At 40.7% G+C, this 13,499-nt stretch overlaps 1 protein-coding gene across 1 annotated transcript in view; it reads left to right on the top strand.

Annotated features, from left to right (window-relative positions):
• The first annotated feature begins 406 nt into the window (after window positions 1-406).
• Window positions 407-13,499, top strand: part of RB1 (RB transcriptional corepressor 1) — a 140,246-nt gene continuing 127,153 nt past the window's right edge. The window contains exons 1-2 of the mRNA XM_055335859.1: window positions 407-558; window positions 3,277-3,403. Coding sequence (XP_055191834.1) covers window positions 407-558; window positions 3,277-3,403 — 279 coding nt within the window. The remainder of the gene's footprint in view (window positions 559-3,276; window positions 3,404-13,499) is intronic.

Here is a 13,499-nt window from a genome sequence, read left to right as displayed (position 1 = left end):
GGAGGGGCGGGGAGGGGAGGGGGCGCGGCGGGGCGTTGGGGGCGGGGCGCGCGGCGGGGCGTCGCGGGGCGGGGGGGGGGCGCGGCGGGGCGTGCCCCCGGGGTGCGCTCGCTAGATACGGCGCCGCCGCCGCCCGCGCCCCCGGAGCGCCCCGTCCGTCCCGACGCCGGCGGCCCCGGAGCTCGCGGACGTGACGCCGCGGGCGGAAGTGACGTTTTCGCGCGGCTGTCCGGGCGCTCGGTGGGCGGCGGAGGAGGGCTCGTGGGCTCCGCCGGGCGCCGCTCCCCCGGCCTGCGCGCAGCGGGGCGGCCCCGAGGTGCGCCCCCCGCCCCGCCCCGCCCCGCCGCGCCGCGCCGCGCCCCCCGCCCCGCCCCGCCCCGCCCCGCCCCGCCGCCCGCGGGCAGCCATGCCGCCCAAGGCCCCCCGGAGGGCCGCCGCCGCCGCCGCCGCCGCCGCCGCCGCCGCCGCCGAAGCCGCCGCCGAAGCCGCCGAAGCCCCGCCGCCGCCCGAGGAGGACCCGGCGCAGGACAGCGGCCCCGACGACCCGCCTCTGCCCGGGTGAGCCGAGAGCGGCGGGGGCGGGCGCGCTGTCCGCGGGGGCCGGGCGCCGGCTTGACAGGTGTCGGGCGGGGGGGGTCGGGCGCCCGCGCCCGGTGACAGGTGCCGCCGCCGCCGCGCCCGCGGACCCGGAGCCGGCGGCCGACGCGGCGGGGGACGGGCGGGCTCCCGCGGACACGGCGGCGGCGACGCGGCTCCGGGCCTCGGCACCCGGCAAGCCCCGCGACGCGTCCCGGCGAGCGCCCTCCTGCCCCCGCCGCCCCCGCCGCCCCCGCCGCCCCCGCCGGCCCCGCCGCCCCCGCCGCGCTAGCCCCGGTATCCGTCTTCGGCGCTTTGCAGCGCTTCTTCCATTTTGCCTTCGAGCCCGGACACATCCTCGCGCCTGCTCTTGTTTTGTTTCGCTTGAGCTACAGAGTTCGTGAGCTGCCTGCCGAGTCACAGCACTCTTCTTCCCTTTTTCTTTTTTTTTTTGCCCCCCCCCCCCAGCAGCACCACCAGCACCACCACCCGCACCACCACCGGCACCACCAGCACCACCCACACCACCACCAGCACCATCAGCACCACCACCAGCACCACCACCAGCACCACCACCCACACCAGCACCAGCACCACTCACACCGCCACCAGCACCACCAGCACCACCGCCACCCACACCAGCACCAGCACCACCACCACCACCAGCACCACCACCCACACCACCACCACCAGCACCACCACCCACACCAGCACCACCACCACTCACACCACCAGCAGCACCACCAGCACCACCCACACCACCACCAGCACCACCACCAGCACCACCACCACCACCACCCGCACCAGCACCAGCACCACCAAGTGGTCTCTAAATTTAGGCAACTACTGTGATAATGCAGTAGAACATGACAGGGAGGACTTATTCTGTTGCAGCATCCTATTTTTCACGATCGTGGTACTTTATGGTTAAGAACCTAAGACTGAAAGACTATGATTGCCATTATTTTTGCCAGTCCTCGTTCCACCACTTTGAGAGTACCTGTCATGTTTTTTTTTTTTTTTTTTTTTTTTTTGAGAATGGGATTGCTTTCTGTTCCTCACCGCTTTCTCGCCTTTTCTAGTCCATTACTAAGCCCTATTCTTTGAACTTGCTGGACACTGACAGGGTTCAGACAGATTGTGAACGATTGGAATGGGCTTCTGGGATGGCCTGTGAAAGGCTATTAAAAATACATATGTTGAAATGGGTTGTCTTACGGGTCAGTTAAAAATCACACTCGCTAATTGGGGGGAAAAAAGTCAAGCTGTTCTGGAAGCAAATTTAATTTCTGATTAAGCTCTGTTGTATCCAGTACTTGAACGTTTTCATTTGGAAAAAGCAGTGAATCTACTCTATAAAGAGTTCCATGTTTGCCATGGAGCTTTGGAAGCGTCCTCTGGATTATTGTAGGGTAACCACAAATATTCAAATTAGGGCCCCCACCTGGGAAAAGAAGGCCTTTCTTCCCCACCCCAACATTGCATTGTTTACTTTTAAATGATGGAGCTATCAAAAATTTTCCTGTAAGTAAAAACCATACAGGATACACTCCACTCTTGATTAACCATAAACCCCCCCCCCCAAAGGTTTTGCTAGTACGGGCAGTTGAACCGTGTAGACTAGCTGCTTAGCAAGGGTGAAACTAGTGCCTGGCAATCCAAAGCCTAGCGTCCTGCTTAGGGATGGATTCAAGGCCCACTCCACCTGCATTTTCAGCGATGGAATCTGTCTGTACCTTGAAGCTGAGATCTTCTCTCTGTTGCATTATATCTGGCCTAAGTGGGAATGTTGGAAGGGAAACCTTCACTAGGAGCAGGAGTGCACCCTCCTTGTTGACATGATCAAAGTTAATTATGCTCTGAAGGAGGGTTACCAGTCTGGCGTAGTGGTCAAGGGCATGGATCATGGAGTTAAACTTGGGTTTCCCACTTACTGGCCATGACCTCAAGTGAGTCCTTTAACTTCTTATTTGGTACTTGTCTGTAAAACAAGGATAAGAGTGCTTATCTAGTAGGCCCATGTGTGGATTCCACTGAAACTATACATTGAAGATACTTTATTCACACAGGCTCAGAGTAAATACTCAAAAATTATTAGCTATTCCTTATACTATTATTAGGTGTCAAATAGACATTAAGAAAATGAAAGGGAGCTAGCCAACAAGAAACTATTGACTACCTATCTTGGGTAAGGAAGATCGAAGAGAAAAGGCTGAAATGAGAATAGCAGTAATTCATGTTAAGTTTCTCATTACGTGAGAAATGCTTATAGGTAGAGAGATTATATGAGACGTTGATAAGTGTAGACTGCATTTTAGCAAAATTGCTGATACTAAATTGATTCTGCAATATCATAAATGGGCTTTCTTCTTTTTGCTCTTATTGTCATCCCGCTTTTCCCATACAGCGTCAGCTATCATACTTACTTACTTTTCCAAAGCTATTTTGCTGTTCTGGTGTGAATGTGATTCAGGCCAACAAACATCTTTCACTGTGTTGCATATTTGTTGGAAGGACTATGAAAAAAATAGACATTTAAATCCTGTAATTTTTTTCAAAGATAAATAAGATTTTAAAGTACTTAGTAATGCCTTTTTTCAGAATAATGCTGTTTGTTATATGCAAACCATTGAAGCAAATGTTTACTTTTAGTTTGATTTCTAAATATATCCCCATTATATGTCTGTTTTTATCTGGTAGGCTTGTGTTTGAAGAAACCGAAGAACCCGATTTTACTGCATTATGTCAGAAATTAAAGATACCAGATCATGTCAGAGAAAGAGCTTGGTTAACTTGGGAGAAAGTTTCATCTGTGGATGGAGTATTGGTAAGGATTTCTTTAACATTTTTTGAAGAAAACTTTCTCATTATTTTTTTGAAAAGATTTTATGTATTTGGTAAACAGAGAGAGAGCCTGAACATGGGGAGGGGTAGAGGGAAAGGAAGGCAGAGAATCTCAAGGAGATTCTCTGCTGAGCACAGAGCCCCATGTAGGGCTCGATCTGAGGACCCTGAGATATGACCTGAGCCAAAACCAAGAGTCAAATGCTCAACTGACTGAGCCACTCAAGTGCCCCCCCAATTTTCTCAATTAAAAAATGATTTTGAATTACTATAGATAACTTGGAAAATAGAAAAATATAAAGAAAAGAAAAGCTAGTAATAATTTTGTTACCCAGAGGTAAATAACTCTGATAGTATTAAAAATATCCCCACGTAACCCCCCCAAAGTATTTTTCCCCCAAAGTACTTTAAAGCAAATCTTAGATATCATATGCATACATACTTCACTCAGATACAAAAATTTTTTAAAAACAAAGCCATACCTTATAATTTTTAATATCTTATAATATGTAGTGTTCAAAATTTGATTGTTTTAGAATTAGTTTTGTTAGAATTTACAGTCTTTGATAGCATTTGATATATTCCATTTTTTTTGCATAAGTATATATATGTATATGTAATATGACTCAATAATTATTGCTTTATATGTACTGGGGGAATATTCCATGCATTTAAAAAATAACTCCCTCAACAATCCATTGAGGGTATGACAAAAAAATCTTTATTTCATATGTAAAATGTAAAATCTTGATTTTATAGAAAAAGATACTGAAATAGAATGAGATTAAGTAACTTGACCAAGGTTCTTGACTTGGTCATTTAAAACACAGATTTGGGGGATCCCTGGGTGGCTCAGCAGTTTAGCGTCTGCCTTTGGCCCAGGGCGTGATCCTGGAGTCCCGGGATCGAGTCCCACGTCGGGCTCCCTGCGTGGAGCCTGCTTCTCCCTCTGCCTGTGTCTCTGCCTCCCTCTCTCTGTGTGTCTCTCATGAATAAATAAGTTTAAAAAAAAATAAAACATTTGGAATCATACATATAGGTATATATAGTTACATATAATAGTTTTATATCTTATTTTAAAATTTTTTTCTTGGGGTACCTAGATGACTTATTTGGTTAAGCATCTGCCTTTGGTTCAGGTCATGATCCCCGGGGTCCTGGAATTGAGCCCTGTTTGGGGCTCTTGCTCCATGGGGAACCTGCTTCTCCCTCTCCTGCTGCCTGCCACTCCTCCTGCTTGTGCTCTCTCTCTCTCTCTCTCTTTGTCAAATAAATAAAATCTTTAAAAAAGGAAAATAATTTTTTTTCTCGATATCATGAGCATTTTACTGTGTTATTAAATATTTTTGGGTATTTGATAATATAGTTTCTAATGTATAATGTTTTATATATTAGATGTTTTTTAATTTCCTAACTCTTATAATATTATTAGATATTTTTTCCCCATGACTTTTTGGCACTATAAAATGATGTGATGAATATCTTTACTCACAAGAATGCCTGGCACAAAGTAAGTCCTCAGTGGTTCGTTAAATTAATGAATGAATCTGATTATTAGAATACATTTTTACAAGTTGAATTACTGAGTCAGCAGCTATGAACATTTATAAATCTTTTGGTAATTATTGTTAAATTGCATTTCAGACACTTTAAATGAATTTACTTTTTTTTTTTTTTTAATTTCATTTACTTATTAGAGAGAGAGAGATAGCTGAGCAGGGAGTCCAATAAGGGTATCGATCCCTGGACCCTGGAATTAGGACCTGAGCAGAAGGCAGACACTTAACCAACTGAGCCACCCAGGCACCCATGAATTTACTTTCTTACAGCGTTGTATTAATGTATGTGTCTTTTTTTTATTAACACAGCAAAATATGTTAATGTACATTTCCATAAAAATATTTAAAACTGTTAAAAAATTCTGGTATCTTAGTCCATTTGGGCTGTTTTAGCAAAATACTGCAGAATGGGTAGCTTATAAACAATAGAAGTTTATTTCTTACAGTTCAGGAGGCTGGGGAGCCCGAGGTGGTGGTGTGGCCGATTCTGTGTCTGTGTGAGGCCCCGCTTCCTGCTTCGTGGACAGCGCCTTGTCACTGGCTTCACAAGTCGGAAGGAGTGGGAGCTTTCTCAGGCTTCTTTTATAAGGACACTGGCCCATTCATGAGGGCATAGCCCTCATGACTTGATGACTTCCCAAAAGCTACAACTCCTAATACGTTTACATTGGGCATTAGGCTTTATGCGTTTGGATTTTGGGGGACATAAGCATTTAGTGCATTATTATCTGGTAATGAAAAAAGAGAAAATGAATCCAGTTTCAAAGACCTGAACGTAATCTGGAACTCCTTACTAAAAAAGGAGGAATACTAAAGTATCTTGGGTGAATGACTTTGGTATTATCTTACCAAAGCATCTAGTGTGTACTTCCACTGATTTGGATACTTTATGTACAAAGGGTTTTTTTTCTGGTGCATATGCAGTTATAGGGAGTCATCGCTTCTTCACCTCTTGCTCGCAGATGCTAGGCTTTTAGTTTTCAGAAAGTTGGGAAGGAGTAGCAGATTATAGAGAGTATCGGTGAATATCGGTAGTTTCCAATTTAGGAGTGGGTTATGTTCCCAATCTCTTTGTAAGTACGACATAGTAGTTAGGTTTCCAGGCCAGTTCACACAAAACTGTTTTTGTACTGAACTATAACAGTAAGAGTTTTCACTATAGAGGTCCTTTTAGGCTTCAGACCTGATTATAAGTATGAATACATGTTACAACTTGGGTATCCTATTCTTCTATCCTGGCTTTGTCCCTGCCTTCCATGGGAGCTGGGACAGTTTAAATCTCATTTCCTAATGAAGGTCGTGATGGGACTAGGAGATACGAAATCATTCTTGGTTGTATGCTGGAGGAAGACAAGGAAGGAATTTCATGTTATCTTTGGGATATTTGGTACCTATTTTTTGCAGGGGTGTATGACAGAAGAGGAGGTGGTATTGTTCTGTTACAGTTTCCAGAGGTTTCCCTGGAAATATTCTTTTAAGTGATAGTTGAGTTTTTGAGGGTTGGCCTGAGGATTTATCCTCTTCATACAATAATTTCTAAGGGAGAATGTGCCAGTGCGTGCAGAGAACTGAATGTTACGACAAAATGAACCTGTTTCTGATGCACCTGTTCCATTCCAGCTATTTCAGATAGCAGTTGGCTGTCTTTGAAACAAGAAGAGGAAAATAATAACTAAGGGAATCTTTCTGGCAACTGAAAGTAGATGATGTTTATTGGAATAGAGGGTGGATTAAGAGCAAGGATTTGTCATCAGACTGACTCAAGTCTCAGTTCTACTATTTACTACCTCCACGATCTTGAACAAGTTACCTAAAAATCTCCAAGCTTCAGTTTTGTTATTTGTAAAAAGGACTAATTTCTGGATCTTGGAGTTAACTGTGTGGATTAAATGATGTCACGCACATAAAGCACTTATTAGTGTAAATGAATGCCTATATTAGATTATGCAGCCAGAATAATTCGACTTAAGAATTACCCCAGAAAATTTTATATTAGTATAATTTTTAAGACAACTTAAGAATCAGTTAAAATACTTGAATTTTTAAAAGTTATTTAAATTCTGGTTAGTTAATATACAATGTAATATTAGTTTTGGGTGTACAATTTAGTGATTCAACACTTCCATACATCACCCAGTGCTCATCACAGCAAGTGCACTCCTTAATCCCCATCACTTCTCCCCCCCGCCCCCCACCTACCACGCCTCTGGCAACCATCAGTTTGTTCTCTATAGTTAAGACTATGTTTCTTGGTTTGCCTCTCTCTTTTTTTTCTCAATGATCATTTTTTTCCCCTTAAATTCCACAATGCTTAACATTATATGGCATTTGTCTTTCTCTTATTTCGCATAGCATAATACTCTGTAGCTCCATCCATGTCATTGCAAATGGCAAGATTTCATTCTTTTTTATGACTGAATAATATTCTATAGTATGTATACTACATCATCTTTATCTGTTCATCAGTCAGTGGACACTTGGGGTATTTCCATAATTTGATTATTATAGATAATGGTGCTATATTTTTGTATTCTTTGGGTAAATACCTAGTAGTACAATTACTGGATCATAGGGTAGTTCTGTTTTTAACTTTTTAAGGAACCTCCATACTGATTTCCAGAGTAGATGTACCAGTTGGCATTTCCACCAACAGTATGATAGGGTTCCCCTTTCTCCACATCCTTGCCAACACCTGTTGTTTCTTGTGTTGTTGATCTTAGCCATTCTAACAGATGTGAGGTGATTATCTTACTGTAGTTTTGATATGTATTTCCTTGATGATGAATGATGTTGAGCATCTTTTCTTTTTTTTTAAAGATTTTATTTATTTATTCATAGAGAGAGAGAGAGAGAGAGAGGGAGGCAGAGACACAGGCAGAGGAGAAGCAGGCATCATACAGAGAGAGCCCGATGTGGGACTCGATCCAGGGTCTCCAGGATCACGCCCTGGTCCGCCGGCGGCATTAAACCGCTGCACCACCAGGGCTGCCCTGAGCATCTTTTCATATGTCTGTTGGCCATCTGTATGCCTTCTTTGGAAAGATGTCTATTCAAGTCTTCAGCCCATTTTTTAATTTGGTTACTCGTTTTCTGGGGTGTTGAGTTTTGTAAGTTCTTCATATGTTTTGGATACTAACTCTTTATCCAGTATGTCATTTGCAAATACCTTCTCCCATTCTGTAGGTTGTCTTTTAGTTTTATTGGTTGCTTCCTTTGCTGTGTAGAAACTCTCTATTTTGATCAAGTCTCAATAGTTTATTTTTGCTTTTGTTTCCATTGCCTTGGGAGGCATATCCAGAAAGAAGTTGCTATGGCCAGTGTCAAAGAGATCACTGTGTTCTCTTCTAGGATTTTATGGTTTCAGGTGTCACATTTAGGTCTCTAATCCATTTTGAATTGATTTTTGTGTTTAGTGTAAGAAAGTGGTCCAGTTTTCCCAAGGCCATTTGTTAAAGAGACTTTTTCTCATTGGATATTCTTTCCTCCTTTGTTGAAGATTAATTGACTCTATAGTTGACTGTATAGTTGTGGGTTCATTTCTGGATATTCTGTTCCTTGATCTGTGTGTTTTTGTGCTGGTACCATACTGTGCTGGTACTGTTTTGATCAGTACGGCTTGGTAATATAACTTAAAATCTGGAATTGTTATGCCTCCAGCTTTGCTTTTTTTTTTTTTTCATCAGCTTTGCTTCTTAATACAGGATAAGAATCATATGATCATTTCAATAGATGCAGAAAAAAATTTTACGAAGTACAGCATCCATTCATAGATAAAAATCCTCAACAAATTAAGGTTAGAACATAACCTCGACATAATATAGGCCATATATGAAAAACCCGTAGCTGATATCATCCTCAGTGGGGAAAAAACAGAGATTTTCCTCTACAATTATTTAACATAGTACTGGAAGTCCTAGTCACAGAAGTCAGACAACAAAAAGAAATAAAAAGCATCTAAATTAGCAAGGAAGAAGTAAAACTTTCACTTTTTGCAGATGACATGATACTTTGTATAGAAAACCCAAAAGATTGCCAAAAAACTGTTAGAATTAATACACAGATTCAGTAAGGTCTCAGGGTACAAAATCAACAAACAAATCTGTTGCATTTCTATACAGCAATAATGAAACAACAGAAATAAATTAAGGAATCAGTTCCATTTACAGTTGCACCAAAAACAGTAAAATACCTGAGAGTAAACCTAATCAAAGAGATGAAGTCCTGTGTTCTAAAAACTATAAAAAACACTGATGAAAGAAATTGAAGATGACCCCAAGAAATGAAAAGACATCCAGTCTCATGGTTGGAAGAACATACATTGTTAAAATGTCTATACTTACCCAAAGCAGTCTACACATTTAATGCAATTCTTTTTTATTTTTAATGCAATTCTTATAAAAATACCAACAGCATTTTTCACAGAGCTTAGAACAGTCCTTAAATTTGTATGGAACCACAAAATACCCCAAATAACCAAAACAACCTTGAAAATAGTTGAATTTATAAATGCATGTGTAATGATACTGATGTGGTACTTTGGCTAAAATTTAAGGAAGATTTGTGGTATTTTGTCTAGAAAAGTATTTTTTTCCTTTTTGTATAAACATTTGATAGGTGTGTATAATATGTGATTGTTGTCATTAGATTAGATTGTGTTCATACTGCATATAGCATATAAATAAGGGATTTTCCATGAAGAAATTGTCCAGGAGTGCCGTTCAAGTTGTGACTTACAGTGAATCAGTTGTTAGAATTTCGATTTTGTTTCTGCATCTTAAATGACTGCATAGTAGAATGGAAAAGGCCTTGGATCTAGAGGCAGGATAGTAGTTGCATTGTAGCTATAGGATTTTAGGTAAGTTGGTTATTTCTCTGAGTCTCAGGTTGCTCATCTGTAAAGCAGAAATGATGTCTGAATGTCAACCTCTTAGGGTTTTGTGTGTGTATATATTCAAGAGCTTTGAAATATATTGCTCTTGATAAAAGATTTTTTTCCCTCCTGATGTGGGTCATTATATTTAGAACGATAGTTGAAAGGAATAGTTTGGAACTAGAGTAACACTAGGCATTCCGTGTAAATTACACCGTACTAGGGATGTGAAACCTCTTCCTGAAGGGTTCTTCATGCAGGGTTGAAGTCCTTCTTTTGCAGATAACTTCTTTGCAAAAGGTTCTTTTTAATAACCTTATTTATTCTTGAGAGACAGAGAGGCAGGGGGAGAGAGAGAGAGAGAGAGAGAGAGAGAGAGAGAGAGAGAGAGGAAAAAGGAAAAGAAAAGAAAAGAAAAAAAATCTTAAGCAGGTTCCATGCTCAGTGCGGAGCCTGCTGCAGGGCTCTATCTCATGACCCCTGAGATCAGGACCTGTGCCAAAATCAAGAGTCAGATTCTAAACTGACTGAGCCACTCAAGTGCCCCCAAGTGACAATTTTTTATTGTCAACTATCCAATGCTCAAAAATTTTCAATTATTTCATAATTTTTTTCACATTTTAAAAAAGATTTTATTTATTTATTCATTAGAGACAGAGAGAGAGAGAGAGGCAGAGACACAGGCAGAGGGAGAAGCAGGTTCCATACAGGGAGCCCGATGTGGGACTCGATCCAGGGTCTCCAGGATCACACCCTGAGACGAAAGCAGAGCTTAACCACTGAGCCATCCAGGCGTCCCTTTTTCACATGTTCTAATCGGGATTCAAATAAGGTTCATATATTGTGATTGGTTGACTTGTGTCTTAAATCTCTTAATCTATAGATTTTACCTTCTACTTCTTTCCCTCATCCATTTCTTTTCTTAAAATTTATTTGTTGAAGAAAGTGGTTTATCCTGTAGAATTTCCTACAGTGGGTATTTTGCAGGTTACATCTCCTTCATTGTTTACCATATTTGTCTAATTCCCTATATTTCCTGGAAATACAGGCCTTTAGGCCTAATCAGATCCTGGTTTGATATTTTCTGGAAGAAATACTTACGAAATATTTTTGTGAATGCCCATTGGGAGGCATATATCTTGTTAGGTCTCTTTTTTTTGTTATAAGCGATTTTGGATGACCGTTGACTGGATCCATAGGGGTTGCTAAATGGTAATCTGATGACTTTATTATTTCTCTTCCAGTTGTTAGTTGTAATTCTGCAAAGAGAAATTTTTCTCTGTTAACTGTTCTTATTCTAAAGCACGGTTCATTCAGGCAAGTAAGGATAAGTGCTTTATGCTTTGCTTTTATTGACTAGTTTTAAAATTAACATATTTGTTTTATAAGATCCTCCAAAGATGACCAGTGATAGTAATCATCTTTCCAAATATTATGTCGACAATACCAGTAGACCAGTTTAGCTGTACACAGATATTTAATAAGATCTGTACTCAGTAATAATGTGACATATTTTGTAATTTCAAGAACGTTATATAAGTGGGATCATACAGTACTTAACCTTTAGGATTGGCTTTTTTAAGTCAGCATAATTCCCTGGAGAATCATTGAAGTTATATATTAAATATTTTAGTTTGATAGGGCTGCCATAATAAAATACTACAGACTGGGTGGCCTAAACAACAGAAATAGATTTTTGTCATGTTTCTGGAGACTTCAAGTCTAAGTTACGATGTCAGCAGGCTTAGTTTCTTCTGAGACCTCTCTGGTTTACAGACAGCTGCCTTCTCCTTGCATTCTGGAATGGTTTTCCTATGTGCACACACTCCGGGTGTGGTTTTTGTGTCCACATTTCCTATTCTTATAAGAAGACTAATCAAGTTGGATTAGGGCTTGCCACATGTCCTCATTTTAATTTACTGTACCTCTGTGGGGCCCTGTCTTCAAAAACAGTCACATTCTTGGGTACTTAGGGTTAGGACTTGAACATATGAGTGTTCAGGAGTTGGGCAGGGGGCACAAGTCAGCCCACTGCGATTTGTTGTTACTCAGTAGTATTCATGACTGGACCACAGTTTAAACATTCACCCCTTGAAAGACGTCTGCCTTGGCGGTAGGTTTTAGCTGTTACGAATACAGCTGCTGTGAACATTTGTGTATAGGTTTTTGTGTAGATATCAGTTTTCATTTTTCTGGGCGAGTACAATTACTGGTCATATGATATGGGCATATATGTTTAATTATGTAAGAGCTGTCAAACTTTGTTCCTGAGTCTCTGTACCATTTTATATTCCTACCATCAACATACGGGTGATTCAGTTTCCCTGCTTCTTTGCCAACATTTGGTGGTGGTACTATTTTTTATATTAGCCATTCTTCTTGGGATGTAGTAATATCTCTTTGTGGTTTTAATGTACATTTTTCTGATAGCTAATGATACAGAATATTTTTAAAAGACTTCTTTTTTTGAATAGTTTTAGGTTCACAGCAAAATTGAGCAGAAGGTACAGAGATTTCTCATATATCCCTCTGCCCCCACACATGCTTAATTAACCTTTTCCATTATCAACATCCCCATAAGAGTGCTACATTTGTTGTAGTCGATGAAGCTACTCTGACACATTATTATCACCCTAAGTCCATAGTTGCTGAAGGTCTTCTAAATGTGCTTGTTTGCCATTTATCATCAGTGTGTTGTCTTTTATGTTTTCTGCCCATTTTGAGTTTCCATAGGTTTCCCATATAACAGTTATGTCTTATGTGAATAATGACAGCTTTATTTCTTCCTTTATAACCTTTTACTTTTTTTCCCTTGCCTGTTTCAGTGGCTAAGATTTCAATATGATGTCGAATAGAAGTGGTAAGAATTTCTGCTCTTAGGGAGAAAAGATTCTGTCTTTTACCATTAAGTATAATGTTAGGAGTAGATTTTTCTTAGATGTCCTTTATCAGATTGAGGAATCTATTCTATTTCCAGTTTGCAGAGATTTTTTTTTATTGTATCAGAAATAAATGTTGGAATTTGTGAAATGCTTCCTCTGCATCTATTGTGATTATATTTTTCTTTTTTTAGACCGTTGATGTGGTGAGTAATATTGATTGTTAAAGCAACTTTCCTGCATAAATTCCACTTGATCATGATACAGTATCCCTTTCATATATTGTTGGACTTAAACGTTTGGTAAGAGTTTTTGCATCTAGATTCATGAGGGGTAGTAGGTCTGTAGTTTCCTCTTTTTGGTTATGGGGTTTTTTCCTAGTCTTTTTTTTTTTTTCCTACAATTTTTGTAAGATTTTATAACAGAATAATGCTGGCCTTATAGAATGAATTGGGAAATATATAGTTCTCTTTATTTTTTTTTTTTTTGTAGAGTTTGTGTAAAGTTAGTATTATTTCTTTGAAATGTTTGTTAAAGCCATATGGGCCTCATGGGGTGTTTTTTGTAGGAAAGTTTTTAACTACAAATTCAATTTCTTTAATAGATATGTGGAATTCAGTTTTCTGACTTTTTTTTTTTTTAGTTTTCTGACTTTTTTTTTTTTTTTTAATTTTTATTTATTTATGATAGAGAGAGAGAGAGAGAGAGAGAGAGGCAAAGACACAGGCAGAGGGAGAAGCAGGCTCCATGCACCGGGAGCCCGACGTGGGA

This window comes from Nyctereutes procyonoides, unplaced genomic scaffold (genome assembly GCF_905146905.1).
Source record: "Nyctereutes procyonoides isolate TBG_1078 unplaced genomic scaffold, NYPRO_anot_genome, whole genome shotgun sequence".
NCBI classification, from domain to species: Eukaryota; Metazoa; Chordata; class Mammalia; order Carnivora; family Canidae; genus Nyctereutes; species Nyctereutes procyonoides.
This window is presented reverse-complemented; position numbering and strand designations above follow the sequence as displayed.